A 22,278-nucleotide genomic window follows, 5' to 3' on the forward strand; every position below is an offset into this window, starting at 1 on the left:
GCACCTAGAGTCCATGCTCTGCAACAAGAGAAGCCACCGCAGTGGGAAGCCCACGCACCACAACGAAGGGTAACCCTGCTCGCCGCAACTAGAGAAAGCCCACACACAGCAACAAAGACCCAACACAGCCAAAAATAAAATAAATAAATAAATTTATTTTTTAAAAAATTTCTACAACAAACAAAAACTTTTATAAAAGGCAAAAAAAAAAAAAAAAAAATCAACCAGGCTTAAAACGTAGAAACAACCAAAATGTCCATCAATGGTTAAAGGGATAAACAAAATGTGGTGGGTATGTACAAGGGAATACTATTAAGCCTTAAAAAGGAATGACATTCTGACACAACTTATAATATGGATGAACCTTAAAGATATTATGCTAAGTGAAATAAGCCAGGTACAGAAGGACAAAAATCGTATGATTCCACTTAAATGAGGTACCTAGGGTAGGAAAAATTCATAGAGAAAAAGTGTAACAGTGGTTACCAGTGTGGAATACCAGGGAGTTATTGTTTAGTAGGGAAGATGAAAATGTTCTAGAAATGGATGGTGGTGATACACGCAAAACAATGTGAATGTGCTTAGTGCCACTAGACTGCACACTTAAAAATGGTTAAAATAGTAAATTTTATGTTATGTATACTTTACCACAATTTAAAAACATCAACCAGGCTTATCAGAAAATAGATATACATAAACAACAGAATAACAGGCACCTCAAACTGGTAGGTGACTCAACTTCACCCTGGAACTTCCACTGCTGTGTCTATTCTTAAATGGGGGACAACCAGTAGGCTGAATGAATGAATTCTGGAACATTTTCTGAGTGACTACTATCATATGCTCAAGGGACACTATACTTTCAGGAGCCATAGAAAATACAAAGGTGTATTAAGCCATGGGGTCTTTGACCTCAGGAGCACAAAAGCTAGTGAAAGATACATATCCCCAAATAATACAATACATTAATTGGTACTGTAATTGTGGTGGTACTATATAAATTATATAAAATGCTATTGGGAGTGGAGGGAGAAACATTTTGACAGGCACAGCGTAATGGAGAAAGTGATACTTTACCTAGACCTCAAAAGAAAAGTAGAATTTTAAATGATAGGGACAATGGTTCAAGTGAAAATGACAGGAAAGTGTGAAAGAATAAGCATTAACCTACAAACAGCAAATAATCTAGGCTGGAGAAAAAGAGACTCATATTGTGGGTGAGGGCAGCAGAAGATTAGGATGGAAAAAAAGACTAAGGTCAGGTTACAGGAGCTTTTAAATGCCCAGCTAAGGAGTTCAGACTATTAACAAGGAAAGAAAAGAAACATGATCAAAACTGCACTTTAGGAAGATTTATAGAACAGCAGTGCAAAGAATGAATAGTACGGCAAAGATGAAAGGGTGATTAAATAATAGGCAAAAGAGGTAATAAAGCTGAATAAAGCAGTAATAAAGCTGAATGCCTAAACTAAAATGGTGATGACAGCAAAAGTAAAGACATAAAGGAAGCAATTCAGTCAAAATATAAGTTTAGGTTAGTTCCCCTTGTTATACACAATCCTAGATTATTCTGTTTCCTCTTTTAACATTCATCACAGTTGCAATGATTTGTTCATTTTTCTCCCCCCACTAAAACATGAGCTCCATGAAAGCAAGGACAGCAGTGTAAGTAAGTCTTACGTATTGCTATATTGGCACAAAGTACTCAAATAATTGTTGAATAAATTCAGAGTACTCTCTTCCCTAAAAAATATACTTCTCTGAGGCAAATAAGGACTTGGATAAGGATCCTCTAAATTTGGGAACACTATAAGTTTTTCCAGACCTAGAATTTAAGCCGTTGTCAGATACACATCCTATTCCTGTCTAAAGCTATTACTAGCTGCCTCTGAGTAAGCTTACTTTTCATTCTAATTCCAGAAGCAAACCATCTGTCATTACCTGACATCTTGTCCATGCTAAATTTACACAGTAAACTAAAAAATTTGTAATTTTAATAAACACTAAAGTACATATTAATTAAACGAGCCAAGAAATATAGTTCATGCACAAAAATAGGCTTACAATACCTTAGGGGGATTAAATGGATATGTTTCTGGTATTTTAATCTCTAGTTGATATCTTCCTCCTAAAAAATGGGGAAAACAGAAAGTCAACAGTGCTGCTCACCTCCAACATGTAAAGCCAGATATAGTGATGGAACTTTTCAAAACATATACTATTTTATAGTCAATTACAACAGATTCATTTTAAAGCTGAAACCCAAAAAGGAAATAAACAAAAGCACTAGTTTTTAAATTAAAGGTTATTTAAAGCATACAGAATACCCATTTTAAACAACTGGTATTAGTTTATCAGTGAATAATTGGAGAGATGGATGAATACATTAAATCCACAGACAATCCAATGACAAAGACTTCACTGGAACAATTACGTAGCACAGGTTCCATCTCCTTTTGTTTCCTTTAGTCCACACTGAGAAGAGTTGCTAAATAACAGGAAAAAATGGAAAGAAAAAAGGAAAAGAAGAAAAAAAGAAAGAAGGTAGGGAAGTATAAAGGCATAGGTGGTACAGAGAAAAAGGATACACAGATTACGCCAAAAACTGAAAAATCTACTTCTAGCTGGTTCTCTCAAATGCAAAAATGTCCCAAAGTTTTAATCTGGGACATTAAATTAAATGCCAACACTTCTTGTTAAAATTTAAAAAACAAAATTCAACAGTAAGACAAGAGGCAGGAATAAAGACAAAAACCTAGTCTCTTCCTGTAAATGGGTATACAAAGAGACTGTTCTAACCAGTAACATATAAACAGTAGGCAACATTCCATATTGGTCTGAAGTTATCTTGAGCAACTAGCAGCTAAATAAGTAATTTTTTTTTAAGTTTATCTAGCTTCCCATAACTAGGATATTAAAGGGAGAGGATAACTGCTTCTCAGGAAACTCTGAAGGGGGAATCTTGCACTGGATGGCAGACTGGATTTGAATCCTACCTCTACAGAACCTTCCAATTCTAAGATTTTATGATCCATTACCAAAGAATATTTATCATTCCAAAATACAGCAAATAAAACTGTGCTAGTGAAATATTTATATATGAAACTATGCCTGGATTTGCTTCAAAATAATCAAGGGATGAATTACATCAAAGACTGGCCATGAAATGATAGTTATTAAAGCTGGCTGATGAGTGCCTGGAGGTTTTTGCCTTCTGTATATATCTGAAATTTTCCATAATAAAACGTAATAAAACAAAAACAGTAATTGTGCACTAGGAACTCTACTGACTTCAAAATTCCGACACTCAATTCTCAGTATATCCTGCCACTTTCTCCACTGTTAGAACAGATGAATGTGGATCTAAGAAAAAAACAAAAGAGCAATTCACTTGGTACCACTTTCTTCAAGCCCTTTTGGTGCCAATTCTTCTTTTCTTGCTTATTCCTTTTAATAGAATCCCATACTGACTAATGCACAAGTTGAACTAGATGCCTGAAGCACATAGAATACAGCAGCAGTGAAATATAAAGGAAAGAAGTCAAAAAAAAAAGAAACAAAAAAAGACAGGTAAGAGAAGAGTACCTCAAGAAATTTTTGTGTATACAGAGATAACTGTTTATATTCAGAGTTATAAATGCTAGCTTCAAATATAGGTATAATAAATTTAACCTGAGTAATGTGTACATTCTTCTTTTTCCTTCCTATGAATCTTACTTTTTTCATTAAATTCCAAATTACTGTCTCTATAACCTTTCATATAAAGTTTTTCCTTCTTGAATGTCCAAAACAATCTCTTAAGAGCAGTGTGAGAGCTCTGAAATACTATATAAATAATGCTGGACCCCAGAGTTCCCCAAATCCTATTTCTACTCCATGTGCTATTGGTATGCTCTGTCTTGCATTATTTGACAACTTCAATATATAATCAATACAGCATTAACCACAGCATTATTTGATATATAATATCAGAGTAACACAACTAAGGGAGCTTTATGATAACTACATTATTATTATCATACAGCTTTCACTATAAAACATTTACTTCTTGAAGAACAGCTTTTACTACTACACGTTTATAATCTTTAAATGGGGAAGGGATGAATTTTTCAAAAAATACCAAGAATGATTCCCTAAATTTAAAACAACTGTTAGGTACAAAGCCTCAAGAACTAAATTGCTCCTTTGCCATTGAGCCATTAAGGCAAAAGAAGAAAACATGTACAATATGGTCATTTTAACTCAATCTGATTACTTTTAACACTACATAAAATAGCTACCTGATTTCTTAATGATGTTATTAACAATTTAACATTCCACATGTAAACTTTTGCCCTGGCTATTGAGATAAAACAACAACAACAACAAAAACCCTCAAAATAAAAATCCCTCAAAATTTAGCAAGAGTCCTGAGATAAATATTAGCAAAATATTTTACCCCTGTTCGTATTTCAAAAAACAGTACCTAAGTTTATGCCCTCGAATGTGCTTTTCTTCAACAAAATGAACAACTTCAATAGTTTTATGATAAAAAGAATACAATTTAAGTTAATCTACTTCAAATATATACCCAAGAAGCATATTAAAACTAATCTTATCAAACATTAATGTCTCATTTAGTGGCAGCAGCAGACATAAGCACTTAAAAATGACCAAACTTGTTTCTAACCAATGAATGTGGTATAGTTATAATTTAATCATCCTACAAATAAGTATTGTCCAATTTTTTAAAAATTCATGTACCTTTATTAAGGGTTGCTAAGAAGGTAATAAACATTCTGCCTAGATCAGGAGATCTCTTGTTTATAAATATCAATTTACTGGAAGAGCTCCATGGTGATAATGCTACTGCCCTACTATCTTTCAAAAATACATCTAAACAACCTAAAAAGTAATTCAAGAATATTTATAATGTATACCTTCAAGAAGAAGCTTGTATATCATTACAAACAATATCTGCTATTAAGGACGAACTTGATTTTTATAAGATAACTAAAGATCTCTTCTCCATCTAACAACTGTCAAAAGGACTAAATGAATAGCATCCATGAAAGCATCCAGATGAGGCCTGGCATACAGGAGGCACTCACAAAACAATATACAAAATTAAATAAGTCTAGAAATGGCTCATATGAACTGTAAAACAGAAAATAAAATTTTGTCATTTAAGATTTGGTAGAATGTGCTAAAGACATTCTAGGATCTTTAAAACTTTGAATGAAAACAGAAACACAGTCTAGAACGTTGAATTTTTCTGAAAAATTTTGGGTAACTGTTCATTACAGAATTGTAGAACCACTACATTCAAAGGAGACATAACCACCACTTCCAATATTCAATCACTCCTGATTTATTCAAGAGCAGAAAGTGATTAGAAACACAGGCTTTGGAGTCAAAGGCTATTAGGACTCAAATCCCAGCTGTGCTGCTTAGATGTCTTAGCCAAGTTACTTAACTTTCCTGAGCTTAAGTTTCTTCATCTATGAAACAGTGATAACCGTACTTACCTCATAAGATTTGTTATAAGGATTGAATGAGAAAATACACGTAAACCTCTAACAAGTAAGAACTCAGTAAGTGCTACTACTACAAATTCCGTGACATGATTTCCTTTAAACAAATATTTGAATGCTTATTATATGCAAGAATCTTGGTTATGCTATATAATCCAAATTTACAGTAACACTCACTACTGAGGGTCTGCCTAATGAGGGAATAAAAAGCTATAAAGCTTCTTTCTCTATCTTACCACCCAATTCCATGGTCTAAAGCAGCTATAGACTTAGTTTGTAAACAGAGTTCAGCAAAACTGCCTCCTTTCTATATGTCTTAAAACGATCACTCAAAGCTTTCCTGAATAAAGAAAATTAAATATTTGGAATACAGCCTGTATGAAGACATATGAGTAAATTACACGCTAAATGACAAACAGGGGAGAGAAGTTTTTCTTTAAAAATTAACATAAGTCAGAAATTTAAGGCAAGGTTTGTTTACAGATACCATATGAAGGGTAACTGAGAGTCCATATAAGTTAAAGGCTTAACATGCTAGATGTTTTATACTGTTAGATTCTAACATAATATAACCTGTAACTTGGCTCTTTGGAAAAAGAAAAAAATTAGCTAAAATTCAGTAAGAAAAATCAGTCTAGATAAGTATCTAAATTTATTATTTAAAAACTGCTGTATATATCCTTAAGCCAAATGAAGTTACCTTTCACGTAGTTTATAAATGCTTGAGATTATTCTGATTTAATGTTTCGGACAAGTTCTAATACGCACAATATTTTGATACAGAAAAAAGTACTTGCCTTCATATGGTGTGTCTGGAGGTCCTGCTATTTCTCCTCTTAATTCTGTAAAATTCTCATCTACAAGATCTACTTTAATTTGATTTTTGCTCGTCTTAAAAATAAACAGAAAATAAATGTTAGTTATATCAGCAAGAAAAAAGCCTATTTTTATTTAAAGTATTACCTATAAAAATTTTTGAAACACGCTCTTTCATAAGCTTATCTGCTCTAGTAAAAATAATAGTCTGCTTTTCTAGAACGTAATTAGCCAACTTGAATATTTAAAACAAAAATACTAACAAATTTTAACTGCAATGTTTTTAATGACATAACACCACTTTGAACAATAGTACAATGTCTGGTTGACTTTACAGGAATGTTTAGAGAAAACTAGCAGACACCTTTATTTTATATTTGCTGAGTTCATGTGTGTTAGGTCCAAAGTGATAATTCTACTCATCTGTAGATGAACTCTGCAATTCGATACCCCCGGGCTACATGGGTTCTAGCCCAAACAGAAACTTCAAGATCATTAAAAACTATTTAGGCTATAAGCTCTCACTTAAATTTCTAGATGTTTAGGTTAACTGGAATACTACACCATCAACCAGGATGATGAAAGCTCTAACTGTCTAATTAATATCGCTTTCCACAATAATTCCTAAAGCCTAAATGCCTCAATAGAATCTTCTAATTCCTTCCTCAAACTGTTTTTCTGCTTAGTTTACTTCAATGGCAATTACTTACTTCTCAAAACAGATTTTTATGTTTATCTACATCTACTTCTCAAAGTACTGTCATATCAATATTATCACTTCAATCTCTCAATAATCTTTAACAATCCATTCTCATAGTAAACAGTGATCATGATTCAGGAAACCCTCAAGTGGGATTCACTTTAACGCTCCCAAGTACCTGCCTGCAAATAGGCTCTCTGCTTACATTATGTAACCTACCCCAGTATCTTACTGGTCTATTCACCAAACACAATGATCCTCCCCTTTTCTCAATTTTTTAAAACATAAATCCTTAATATACGAAGCTTTCCTTTCATTTTTTGGTTAGGATTTTTATATTTATCTACATCTACTTATTTTGTACTTTATACCTAAGTGACACATGTACTCTTATGAAAGAAAGCCCCACAAGATTTCAAAAGTAAATTTTTGCTTTTGAACCCACCTTCTTAAACTTGCTTACTGGATGCAACAGTGTAGGAATTATTGTTTTAAGGTCCCTGACTTCCTCCCCTCACCCCCAGGAGAAGACACCATCATTTTCACTTTCTCTGTACTAAACAGTTTAGTACCGAATGTTAAGTACAGAAAAAATACATAATTTAAAACTCAAATTTTAAAGATCTCATGACTCCTAATTTATCTTATCTTTTAATAAGAACGTAGGATTAAAAAACTTACTTTATGAATTTTAACTAGTACTGGTTTATTTCATAACCTTTTTCTACATTTGGGATTAAAGTCTTTCATATTTTTCTGAAGATAATTTTACCCCAAATTAAATTTAATTATAAATATGCATAATGGGGAACTTCTTCCTGTGCCCTAAAAAAATCATTATCATCCTTGGTATTTTCAGAAGAGGATGAAATGTACAATTTTAGTAATGGTAAAATACTTTTTCCAGTAAGCACAGGAATGAATAATGTTAAAATGAAAATCACAGGCACCAGACGTTCGTTCACTGACCAATTTAAGAGGCCCAAAGTGTAACTTACAGACATCTATTTTTCTCCCCTACGATTTCTAAGGGAAACAAGAGTAACCAAATCTTGCAAATCTTGAATGCTTTCAAAGTTCTCTATAAGGTTCCCACAATATCCCCTTCCCCAAAAGAAGTAAATAATCCTAAAATGGCAGGATACTAAAGGACACTTACTACACTGAAGTTTGAGGAAGGGTAGAAAGAAGTAACAAATTAGAAAAGCTGCCTTCTAGATTGCCCCCAACTGTTTGTTTAGTAAAATGCTAAGTAAACAAATATTAATAAACAAGATTACCTCTGTCCTCATTCCCCCAAAATTGTAATTCAGAGAAAAGTGTCTTTTTTTCACTCTAGGGAAAGAACACTATTCGTGTATGAAAAATTTACTAAAAAACTCAAGAAAATACAATCACCATGATGAATCCCATTATAAAGAAGTATTCTATGTTCTAGAGTAGGGTTTTTATCCACATATAACCAAAGATAAAAAGAAAATGGAAAGTTAAAGACAGATTTTTCACAGCTTAATTTTTCCATCACGCAACAATTATCATTACATCCATACTTTAATTCAAACATCCAGTATTTCCACAATCCAAAACTCCAACTCCACTGCCCACACAAAATAACTTAAAATCCCACTTTAAGACTCAAGAACCGTAAGGGGAAAAAATGGAAAACAGAAAAATGACAGTATTTTAAAAAATCATGGCCTTGGGAGTGAGACAGATGTGAGGTGATTCCCAGTTCTGCCACTTATTTGTGATGTTCATTCAGGTAAGTCACCATCTAACTCTCAATTTTATTATTGTAAAATGAGAATACACCTCAGAACTAAATGAAAATTTCCTGGATAGAAGTAGCATAGTTACCCTTCTCCTAACACTATTAACTACAAAAACCTTTGATTTCAAAGACGTATTTTATAAAATTTATTTCACAGGTCTGTTTCCAAACTAAGAATGGAAACTAATTTCTAAAAATAAATAAAATCATGTGTTTTTGATTTTAATGACTACAACAACCAGGGAGGCTGAGGCTTTCGGATGAAACCTTGAACTGTTTTATTACTATACTATTTTTTCTAAGGACAGTTAGAAAGTTGCTTTACTATACTTTCTTCTCCCAACATATCTAAACACACAGTGGGACCTCTGGTAGTCGTGATTTTTCTTACGTTTCCTTGTGGCTCCAATGCATTTCCAACACATAAAAGGAAAAGAGATGAAAAAAAGCTACAGCTCCTAGTAACAATTTTTTATTAAATATTTTATTAAGATATAACATGCATAAAGTATGCCAAACAGTACATAATGCTGAAGTTAATTTGGAAGTGGTAGATAAACGAACATTACTGCTAATAAGCAACAGTGCAAAATTTAAAGCAATTCTAGTAGATTCTCAAGGCCAAGTCTCTTGATGAACTGACATCATCATCATCACAAAATTCTTTCAAATAATTCCTGGGATCTACTACATGCCAGAAAGCAATCTCAACTGTCAGTGAAACAACTAAGTGACAAAACTAAGTCCCTGCCCACTTGGAGCTTACATTCTCCTGGGAAAAACTAAAAATTGATAGATTTTATTGAGAAAGCACTAAGTATAAGCTACTGTTGTTTAACCTGTTTAAAACATACTACCTATGTGACCTTGAGCAAGTTAACTAACCACTCCATACCTCAGTTTCATCCTCAGTCAATTGGGAATTATAATAGTACCTACCACATACAGTTCATGGGGGAATTTAATGAATACAGTATTAATGCCTACCAAATAGTAAATGCTGAACGTATAGTAGCCATTTAACACTTCAATATGTTGACTTTTGATAATGATGTTGGAGCAGAAAACTTCTACATAAAGCAAATATTATACTTTAAAGGAATAATTTATCACTTTAGCCTCTCTTCTATTTATTCTGGAAAAAGTTTTCTAAAATATAATTTAAATCCAAATTTCAGATAAGCAAATATAATTCTAAATGACCCCTAAAGTTATAGATAATTCTCATATGCTATTAAAAAAACTATTAATTTGCTTCCTAGTCAAATCACTACTACCAAAATTCAGGAACATTGCTCATTATTATCATGTAAATAAACGTGAAATTCAATTCTTCCTCATTTGTTGGAAATGAGGCTTAACACTTGCCATTACTTTCTCATAATTTAACATAAATGACTTATGTTTCCCCTACTATTCTAGGGCCCAAGAAGAAACATTTCCACCTCCTAAGCAGTTAAAAACCTGAAACGTGGGACATTCACATTTCCAAAGCAGGGCTGACATGGAAACTAACAGACTAGAAGAAAAATGGGAAACTGAGGCCATGGGGACACATTAGTGGTCCTTACTAAAAAACAAATTCTAGACCAGTGCTATCCAATAGAAATATAACATAAGCCACAAATGTACTTTATTTTTTTCCAGTTATTCATAAGTGATTGTATTTTTTTAATTGAAATATAGTTGATTTACAATGTTGGGTTAGCTTCTGGTATACAGCAAAGTGATTCAGTTATACATATATATGCTTTTTTTTAATGGTAATTATATGACCATTTCTCTTTTTCTTTTCTTTTTTTTAAATTTATTTATTTATTTTTGCTGTGTTGGGTCTTCGTTTCTGTGCAAGGGTTTTCTCTAGTTGTGGCAAGTGGGGGCCACTCTTCATCGCGGCCTCTCTTGTTGTGGAGCACAGGCTCCAGACGCGCAGGCTCAGTAGTTGTGGCTCACGGGCCTAGTTGCTCCGCGGCATGTGGGATCCTCCCAGACCAGGGCTCGAACCCATGTCCCCTGCATTAGCAGGCAGATTCTCAACCGCTGCACCACCAGGGAAGCCCATATATATTCTTTTTTAAAAATATATTTATTTAGTTATTTGGCTGCGTCGGGTCTTAGTTGCAGCAATCCGGATCTTTAGTTCAGCATGTGTGATCTAGCTCCCTGACCAGGGATCAAACCCAGGGCTCCTGCATTGGGAGTGCAGAGTCTTAGCCACTGGACCACCACAGAAGCCCCCATATATATTGTTTTTCAGATTCTGTTCCATTATGGTTTATTATAGGATATTTAATATAGTTTCCTGTGCTAAACAGTACGATGTTGTTATCTATTTTATATATAGCAGTTTGTATCTGCTAATCCCAAGCTCCCAATTTATCCCTTCCACACCCCCTTCCCCTTCAGTAACCATAAGTTTATTTTCTATGTAAGTCTGTTTCTATTTTGTAAATAAGTTCATTTGCATCTTTTTTTTGGGGGGGGGGGCTCATGCAACTTGCGGGATCTTAGTTCCCCAACCAGGGCTTGAACCCGGGCCACCTCAGTGAAGGTACTGAGTCCTAACCACTGGACCTCCAGGGAATTCCCCATTTGTATCATTTCTTTAGGTTCCACATGTAAGTGATATGATATTTGTCTTTCTCTGACTTACTTCACTTAGTATAATCTCTAGGTCTATCCATGTTGCTGCAAATGGAATTATTTCATTCTTTATATGGCAGACTAGTATTCCATCATGTGTGTATATGTATATGTATATGTATATGTATATACACCACATCTTTTTTATCCACTCATCTGCTGATGAACATTAAGGTTGCTCCTATGTCTTGGCTATTGTAAATAGTGCTGCTATGAACACTGGGGTGCATGTATCTTTCTGTATTATAGTTTTATCTGGATATACGCCCAGGAGTGGGATTGCTGGATCGTATGGCAACTCTAGTTTTTTAAGGAACCTCCATACTATTTTCCATAGTAGCTGCACCAAGTTACAGTCCAACCAATAACATGGGAGGGTTCCCTTTTCTCCACACTCCCTCCAGCATTTAAAATTTGTAGATTTTTTAATGATGGCCACTCTGACTGGTGTGAAGTGATACTTCATTGTAGTTTTGATGTGCACTTCTCTAATAATTAATGACGTTGAGCATTGTTTCATGTGCCCGCTGGTCATCTGTATGTTTTCTTTAGAGAAATGTCTATTTAGGTTTTCTGTCCATTTTTTGATTGGGTTGTTTGGGTTTTTTTTGTTATTGAGCTGTATGAGCCGTTTGTATATTTTGGAAATTAAGCCCTTGTTGGTCACAACATTTGCAAATATCTTCTCCCAGTCCATAGGCTGTCTTTTCGTTTTGTTCATGGTTTCCTTTGCTATGCAAAAGCTTTTAAGTTTGGTTAGGTCCCATTTGTTTATTTTTGCTTTTAATTCTATTGCCTTAGGAGACTGACCTAGGAAAACACTGGTACAATTTATGCCAGAGAACGTTTTGCCTATGTTTTCTTCTAGGAGTTTTATCGTGTCATGTCTTATATTTTAAGTCTTTAAGCCATTTTGAGTTTATTTTTGTGTATGGTGTGAGGGAGTGTTCTACAAATGTATTTTTAAATTTTTCTAGTAATCACATTAAAATGAGTAAAAGGAAACAGGAGAAATTTTAATATTTACCTCCAATATATTAAAAATTATCATTTTAACATGTAATCAAAATTAAAATTTCTGAGATACTTCACATTTTATCATACTAAGTCTTCAAGATTCAGTGTCTAACTTACAATTACAGCACCTTTCAATTTGGAATGGCCACACTTCAAGTGTTCTAAAGCCACATGTGATAGGCAGATCCACAGAAACAGAAAGTAAAATATCAGTTTCTCACGGAGGAGGGGAAAATAGGAAGGATCTGTTAATAGGTACGGGGATTCTTTTGGGGGTGACGAGAATGTTCTGGAATTAGATACTTGTAATAACTGCACAACCTTGTGAATATACTAAAAACCACCGACTAATACACTTTTTAAAAGAGTAATTTTTTTAAAACTTGAAGGAAAGAAAAAAATCACACATAGCTAGTGGGTACAGTACTGGACAGTGTAGCTCCAAAGAACCAGGAAATAATAGCCTCTCCAATTACAGCAACAGTGTGCCATTAAAATTTTACTTTCTGGACTTTTGTCATCACAATTCACACAATCTAGAATACAGAATAATTACAGTTCTGAACCTACTAATTCCATGAATATTTATTAAGTACCCATCATTTGCAAGGCAAATAGGTACTGGTGGTAAAATCATCAACCAGAAATGTTCTCTAACCTACCTTATCCCCATAAATAGAGTTTTCATTCTAAGGTATTAAACAAATTATATAATTTTTAAATGAAGGATAGGATACCATGAGTCATGATAAGAAAAGGACTCCCTCAGGAAAGCACCTTTAAAAGATTTAACTTAGTCAATGACAACATTTCAGGCAGAAAGTTCATCCTGTGCAAAGTAGAGGCAAGGAAGGACTTGGCATGTTTAGAAACTGAAAAGCCACCAATGTGACTAGAATACACAGAATAAAAGAGCAGAAATGAGGGAGGGAAACTAGGCAGGAGCCAGATTATGCAGGGTCACGAAGAACAATAAGAAAAAAAGTTGTGACAAAACAAACAGATTTGGGTCTTTTAAAACATCCTGGCTGCAGTGGGAGGGAAATGCCTGGAGGGAGATTAAAGCAGATACAGAGAAGAAGGTTAGGAATCCAGTGAGAGTGATTAGAAAGTACACTGAGATGAAGAGAAGCAGATGAATTAAGACCGGTAGGAGATAAAATTTATAGGACTTAGTTATTACATACTAAAACTGTATGATCCTAAGGAGGGAACAAGGATCACTCTTATGGTTTTGATTTTCCACTGGGTGGATGGTAAAACAATAACTAAGATAAGGAAATGGGAAATTGAGGGGTCAGAGTTTGGGGAAGAAGGAAAATCAAAAATTCAGCTTTGGACATGTTCAAAAAAGATATTTATGAAAATCCAAAAGGGCAAGTAGACAGTTGAAAACTCAGGTCTAGAGTTCAGGAGTGAGCTCGGCTGAAGATATGGTGAGTAAGAGAAAAATCCAGGATAGTCTGTTATCACTGGCACCAAAAAAAGAAAAATGTTTCAAAAAGAAGAGTAGTTAGGGCTTCCCTGGTGGTGCAGTGGTTAAAAATCCACCTGCCAGTGCAGGGGACATGGGTTCAAGCCCTGATCCGGGAAGATCCCACATGCCACAGAGCAACTAAGCCCGTGTGCCACAACTACTGAGCCTGCACTCTAGAGCCCACAAGCCACAACTACTGAGCCCGCACACCACAACTACTGAAGCCCGCGCACCACAACTACTGAGCCTGCACTCTAGAGCCCACAAGCCACAACTACTGAGCCCACACACTACAACTACTGAAGCCTGCGCGCCTAGAGCCTGTGCTCCGCAACAAGAGAAGCCACCACGATGAGAAGCCCGCTAATCGCAATGAAGAGCAGCCCCTGCTTGCCACAACTTGAGAAAGCCCGCACGCAGCAACGAAGACCCAATGCAGCCAAAAGTAAATAAATAAATTTATTAAAAAAAAAAGAGTAGCTAATGTTGCTGAGAGATTAATGATAATAACTAATACACCATATAAGCTGTATCCTGACTTATATGTAATAATTCATTTAACACTCACAACAATTTTATGTGTTTACCAATAAGGAACTAAGACACAAAGAGATCACACACAGCTAATAATCAGCAAAGCCTGGTTCCAAAGATGATGCAGAAGCCAAGGCATATACATTCTATTTCACTGACTCTTAAGATACCATCAAATATAGGATGCCCCAGTGTCTGCCCAGTAAGAAATACACACCACCATTTACACTATGACAATATTTACCATTTAGAATTTTTATTTTACACTTAACTCAAAGAGACTTTAGACTTTACATATATTACTATTAAGACTGCACAAAGAAAAAATAAGCAAAAATTATCTTCTTCACAGTGAAAGCCCTGAATGTGCACACACACAAACTTCCGAAAACACATACAAGAAATTGGCAATGGTGGATCCCTGAAAATGAAGGAAAATGAAGAACTACGGATCTGAGGTAAATGGGAGACCATGGTGCTGTTTAAAAATTATTTTAAACACATACACATGTAACTTTTGTTCTGAAACACTTTAAAAAGGCTGAGCAGCAGGGAGGTCTTTGCAAAGTGAAAAGATAAAAGCACCCACTATTAACTGGATAGTCACGAAAGGTGAGGAAATGGAGAGCATGATTAGAGAGAACTCCTCCAAATGTTGGCTATAAAGGGGGAAGTGAGAAACAAAGCAGTAGTTTGGATGAAGAAAGAGGGCAGAAGGTGGGGTTTCTTTATAACATAGCCATTAAACGGTATGTTTAAATGCTCATGACACAGCTATGGTAGAGTTAGACGTTAAAAATAAGGATGTCAGATAATGTAATGAAGAAGATGGAATGGGGTAGAATGGGTGAAATCCGAAATGAGAAGAATAAATGACTGTCCAAACTGAAAATCAACTACTCTTCTTAGATCCATCAGAGACTTGAAGTCACAGCGTCAACCACATCCCCCATAACTGGAGAGACAAACGGGCAGAAAAAGAGAATCAAACCAGAACAAAAGCTCACAAGCATCTCTGCTTGAACCACTACCAGAGTATGAAAACCTAAATTGTAATTGACATTGCTGGGAGGCACAGTGGGGATAAATTTGAGAGTGAAAAACTCCCAGGGGGCCCTACCACTTTTGTAAATTTTTACTTCCAGGATTCCTACAAGGTTTTCACAGTGAAGATCAGAGAAAAATCCCCTCATGCTTCTGGCAAGGGAAGGGAGAAAGTAGCCATTTCTCTTATTTAGAAATAAGCCCAGAGTACTTGATTCTTCTTAAGGCCTGCCTGCAAACTATTTCACCAGAGCATAACATCAATTGGTGTTTTAACAGATCTAACCAACCTGAGAGAGGGGCAATACCCTCCAGCCCCCTCTAGCCTGACACCTATAGCTACTGCAAATAGTAAACACAGCCTAAACCCTAGCCAGATAAACATAAAAGCTAACACTAAAGACCTACTTATATAGTTCCTTTTCTAGTATATTATGCCTGGCTTTCAAGAAAAAAATTACAAGGCATACTAAAAGACAAAAATCACAGTTTAAAGAGGCAGAGTAAGCATCAGAACCAGACTCAGATATGGCAGAAATGTTGGAATTAGACTGGAAATTTAAAACTATGACTAATATGCTAAGTGCTGTAACAGAAAGAGTTGACAACATCCAAAACACATGGGTAATGTAAGCAGAGAGATGGACTCTCTAAGAAAGAATCAGAAGGAAATGCTAGAAATCAAAAAGATTGTAACAGAAAAAAAAATGCTTTTGATGGACTCAATTAGTACATAAATGTGGAGAAAGAATCAGTGAGCTAGAAGAAGTGTCAATAGAAACTTCCAAAACTGAAATGCAAAGGAAAAACACATGAAAAAGACAACAGAATATCCAAAAAGTGTAACGTATGAGTAATGGGAATACCAGAAGGAGAAGAAAACAAGAAATATTTGAAGCAACAACTTAGAATTTCCCTAAATTAATGACAGATACCAAATCACAGATGCAGGAAGCTCAGAGTTCAAACCAAAATCTATACCTAAGCATACCATATTCAAACTGAAGAAAATCAGAACAAAGAAAACATCTTGAAAGAAGCCAGAGGAAAAAAAACACCTTGCCTATACAGGAGCTATGATAAGAGTTACATTAGACTTCTCTTTGGATTCATGGAAGCTAGAGGAGAATAGAGTGATACATTTAAAATGTTAAAAAAAAAAAAAAAAAAAGCCCCACCAACCTAGATTTCTATATCCAGTGGAATTATCCCTCAGAAATCAACAATAAAGACTTTTCAGATAAACAAAAATTAAAGGAATCTGTTGCCAGCAGACCTGCCTTGCAAGAAATGTTAAAAGAAATTCTTTAGAAAGAAGGATAATGATATCCATCAGACACTTTGAATGTATTTAAAGAAAGGAACAGCATTAGGGAAGGAATAAATGAAGATGAAATAAAATATGCACTACCCATGAAGTAATGTAGTGTTATCTGGAAGAGCATTTTTTTTTTTTTTGACTGTACTACACAGTTTGCAAGATCTTAGTTCCCCAACCAGGGATCGAACCCAGGCCCCCTGTCAGTGGAAGTGCAGAGTCCTAACCACTGGACCGCCAGGGAATTCCTGGAAGAGCACTTTTAAGTAAGTGTGTATGGCAATTCAAGGGTAAAGTTTTTTTTTTTTAAAAAAAGCACAACTGCTACTTTAAGAGAAGAAAAAAACTAGAATCACATAAAATGATCAATTAAAAACAAGATAAGGCAGAAAAGAGTGGAAGACAAAGAACAAGGGCAATAAACAGAAAAGCATTTTAAAAATATGGTAGGCATTAATCCAACTATCAACTATGATCTTACATGTCAATGGTCTAAATAATTAAAATATACTGTTGAAGTAGATAAAAAAAGATTCAACTTCATGTTGTCTATTGAAAAACCACTTTAAATACAACACCAAAAACACAGGCAACAAAAGTAAAAATAAAACGGACTACATCAAAATGAAAAACTTCTGTGTATCAAACCATACAATCAACAGAGTGAAAAGGCAACCTATGGAATAGGAGAAAATATTTGCAAATCATATAAATGACAAGTGGTTAATATCCAAAATGTATAGAGCTCTTAAACTCAACAACAAAAAACAACCTAATTTAAAAATGGCAAAGTGGGACTTCCCTGGTGGTCCACCGGTTAAGAATCCGTCTTGCAATTCAGGGACGCCAGTTCGATCCCTGGTCAAGGAACTAAGATCCCACATGCTGCAGGGCAACTAAGCCTGCATGCCGCAACTAGACAGCCTGCATGCCGCAACTACAGAGCCTATGTGCACTGGAGCCCACGTGCCACAACTAGAGAAAAGCTGCAACTAAGACTGCAATGAAGAGCCCGTGCACCCCAACTAAGACCCGATGCAGCCAATAAATAAATAAATAATGAATGAATGAATATTTTAAAAAATAAATAATAGGGAAACCATTAAAAAAAATTTTAATGGCAAAGTACTTGAATAGACATTTCTCCACAAGATATACAAATGGCCATCAAGTGCATAAAAAGATGCTCAATATCACTATGCAACTATCATTAGGAAAATGCAAATCAAAACTACAATGAGATACCACCTTGCATCCATTGAGATGGCCACTATCAAAAAAACTGGAAATAACAAGTGTTGGCAAGGATGTGAAGAAACTGGAACTCTGTGCACTACTGGAGGGGATATAAAATGGTGTGCCCACAATGGAAAACAGTATGGTTCATCAAAAAATTGAAAACACACACACACACACATACACACACACAAATTTAAAACAGAATTACCATGTGATCCAATAATTCCACTTCTGGGTACATACGCAAAAGAACTGCAGCAGGGTCTCAAATAAGATAATATGCACACTCATGTTCATGATGGCATTATTCAAAAAAGCCAAAAGGTGGAAGAACCCAAGTGCCTATTGGCAGATGAATAGGCACCTGGTGGTGCAGTGGTTGAGAGTCCACCAGCCGATGCAGGGGACATGGGTTCATGCCCCGGTCCGGGAAGATCCCACATGCCGTGGAGCGGCTAGGTCCATAAGCCATGGCCGCTGAGCCTGCACGTCCGGAGCCTGTGCTCCGCAACGGGAGAGGCCGCAGCAGTGAGAGGCCCGAGTACCACAAAAAAAAAAAAAAAAAGGGTCAAAGGGACTTCCCTGGTGGTGCTGTGGTTAAGAATCCACCTACCAATGCAGGGGACACGGGTTCGAGCCCTGGTCTGGGAAGATCCCACATGCCACGGAGCAACTATGCCCGTGCGCCACAACTACTGAGCCTGCGCTCTAGAGCCCTCGAGGCACAACTAATGAAACCCACACACCTAGAGTCCATGCTCCACAACCAGAAGCCACCACAATGAGAAGCCCGTGCACCTGAACGAAAAGTAGCCCCTGATCACCGCAACTAGGGAAAAGCTTGCGCACAGCAACAAAGCCCCAACACAGCCAAAATACATAAATACATTTATTTTTTTTAAAAAAGGCCAAAGACCTAAACAGACACCTCACCAGAGAAGACACACAGATGACAAATAAGTATATGAAAAGACACTCCAGTCAAGTCATGGGGAAATGCAAATTAAAGTGAGATACCGCTACATACCTATTAGAATGGCACAAATCCAGCACACTGACAAGAGTAAATGCTGACAAGGTTGTGGAGCAACAGGCACTCATTCATTACTAGTGGGAATACAAAATTATACAGCCACTGCGGAAGACAGTTTGGCAGTTTCTTAAAAAACTAAACATACTCTTACCATATGATCCAGCAATCACACTCCTTGGTAATTACCACAGGGATGTGAAAACTGATGTCCACACAAAAACCTGCACACAGATGTTTATAGCAGCTTTATTCATGATTGCCAAAACGTGGAAGCCAACAAGATGTCCTTTAACAGGAGAATGGATAAACAAGCTGTTACATCCAATGAAATATTATACAGCAATAAAAATAATTATCAAGCCATGAAGAGATATGGAGAAAACTTAAATACATATTATTAAGTGAAACAAGCAAATCTGAAAAGGCTATATATTACACAATCCCAGCTCTATAACATTCTGGAAAAGTAAAACTATGGAGACAGTTAAAAAATCAGTGGTTGTCAGTGTTTTGAGAGAGGGAAGGATGAACAGGCAGAGCACAGAGGATTTTTAGGGCAGTGAAAATACTCTGTACAATACTATAATGATAAATACACGTCATTATACATTTGTCCAAACTCACAGAATAAACAACACCAAGAGTGAACCCTAAGGTGAACTATGGACTCTGGGTGATTATGACGTATCAATGTAGATTCAACCACTGTACAAGATACATATGTTGGTGGGGGATGTTGATAATGGGGGAGGCTATGCATGTGTGGGGGCAGGAGGTATACGGGAAATCTCTGTATGTTCCTCTCAATTTTGCTGTGAACCTGACAGCTATTTTTTTTTTAAGTCTCCAAGTTAAAAAAATGAGTACTAAACATTCAAAAGTGTTCATGATATGTAAAGAAAAAAATAGAACAGAAGGGCTTCCCGGGTGGCGCAGTGGTTGAGAGTCCGCCTGCCGATGCAGGGGACACGGGTTCGTGCCCCGGTCTGGGAAGATCCCACATGCCGCGGAGCGGCTGGGCCCGTGAGCCATGGCTGCTGAGCCTGCGCATCCGGAGCCTGTGCTCTGCAAGGGGAGAGGCCACAGCAGTGAGAGGCCCGCCTACCGCAAAAAAAAAAAAAAAAAAAAAAAAATAGAACAGAAAATATTTATTCTATGATTACCAACTACACAAATTTGCAGAATAAAAACTAACAAGATTGTAAAAATGAAAAACAGCCTTTGCATGTTTCTGAGACAACTGGAGAAATCTGAATATGGACTTTATTACATGATATCGACATGTTTCGGTTAATCTGTTAGATGTAATAATGGTACTTCTGTGTAAGAATATATTTTTAAAGATATTAATACATGCTGAGAATATGAAAGACATTTATATGTGAAGCTATAGAGACAAGATAACCTAGATATGCTTTAAAATTCCCAAATAAAGAAAAGGCAAGATGAAAATTATCCTTGGGCCACTAAAGTATTTCCTAGACCTGAAGGATCCAAAATTATTTGTCAATCAATTACCATATCCACGGACACAACAGAGGCTTAAAATAAAAAGTTTGAGAGACAAAACTATTAGAATATTTACTGTTAAATAATATTAATATATATAATAACTAGAAATTTAATTAGTTCATGGAAATGAAAGACATTCTGTTAAAGTTGAAAGTTGTTTGTTAAATAGTTTATGCAAATAAAAATGAAGATAAACATAAAATGGAAGCACAAAGTTACCAATTCCAACAATAAATTTACACGTTGTTCAACTTTTCAAATGTGTCACCATATATATTAAAATCAAAATCCAGGGCTTCCCTGGTGGCGCAGTGGTTGAGAGACCGCCTGCCGATGCACGGGACAAGGGTTTGTGCCCCGGTCCGGGAAGATCCCACACGCCGCAGAGCAGCTAGGCCTGTGAGCCATGGCCGCTGAGCCTGCGCGTCCAGAGCCTGTGCTCCGCAACGGGAGAGGCCACAACAGTGAGAGTCCCGCGTACCGCAAAAAAAAAAAAAAAAAAAAAAAAAAAAAAAAAATCAAAATCCAGTAATCATTCTCTACAAGAAGGAATAAATACTTAAGTCTAAAAGACAAAAATGGATAGACTCAACAAGTCTGAGGAGAATAGCAAGAATTGATCTATCTTCTAAAAAGCATTAAGAAACAATAAGCACATCAAAAATACTATATTTGTTTGACTAACATCAAAAAAACAAGCAGAAATACAAAAAGTAAATAAATATAATTTTAATTATAGACCTCAACATTTCCTTGCAGGTACACTAAGATAATTTTTAAAGTGGGGAAAAAAAAGAAACTTCATCAAATATACACATTTTCACAAAATAACTGAGCATCTCCTAGGGGAACACAAATTGGTAAATAAAACTGGCAATGCATTCAACATGTCCATACCACAGGGTAATTTTTTTTTTTAAGCTAAGTCAGGACACAGCCATTTAAAAATACTCAAGTAATTTGTTCAGAAATATCATAATAAAACACTACAAAATCAAAAATAAAAATTTATTTAAAATTTTTATTAATCAGTTAATGGCATTCTCTTGTCAAAATCTAAAGGACTATAAAACTCTCTTACCAACTAATCAGGTGTCAGAAGGCTGTTCTTTGTTCAAAAGTCTTGTGATACTGCACAAGCTTTCCTTTACAACATCTATCATCACACAGAGCTAAAATAACTTTTAGTGTGTCTGTACTCTTGTTTGTATTTATATAAGTTCATACACTTGTAGACGAAAAACACTGCTTGCAGTATCCGTAAACAAAGGATGTTGCAGCCATCTAGCATTCAGCCATCTAGCATTCAGCCACTGCACCCAGTCCTGACAGTGTACCCTGAGGGGATTCAGGATGGAAAAAAGCAGAATACATACAGGCCCTAAATAGTTAAGGTGCATATCAAAGGAACGATTTCAATGAGTCCAAACTCTCGCATCTTCCCATACATAGAGAAGTGTTAAATTCGTTACCTTGAGATGTCTGGTTTTCTTTAATAAATGGTAATCTTTTGATGTTCCAACTACCTGTTTTTTGTTGTAAAACTCCTGTACCTCCCTTACCTCTTTGGACTAGTTCCTCAGAGCAATCTGAGAGGCTATCTTCCATGCTTAAGTCCTTGGAAAACCCGCCAAATAAAAGGTAATTCTCAACTTCTAGGT

The 22,278-nt window shown here is 35.7% G+C and overlaps 1 protein-coding gene across 1 annotated transcript in view; it reads right to left on the reverse strand.

Annotated features, from left to right (window-relative positions):
* Positions 1-22,278, reverse strand: part of UBE2K (ubiquitin conjugating enzyme E2 K) — a 70,875-nt gene that overhangs the window by 27,034 nt on the left and 21,563 nt on the right. Inside the window, exons 2-3 of the mRNA XM_081237365.1 lie at positions 6,311-6,404; positions 2,070-2,128 (exon numbers count right to left, since the gene is read on the reverse strand). Coding sequence (XP_081093491.1) covers positions 2,070-2,128; positions 6,311-6,404 — 153 coding nt within the window. The remainder of the gene's footprint in view (positions 1-2,069; positions 2,129-6,310; positions 6,405-22,278) is intronic.

The sequence above is a fragment of the Mesoplodon bidens genome (assembly GCF_964165515.1).
Source record: "Mesoplodon bidens genome assembly, chromosome: 1".
NCBI classification, from domain to species: Eukaryota; Metazoa; Chordata; class Mammalia; order Artiodactyla; family Ziphiidae; genus Mesoplodon; species Mesoplodon bidens.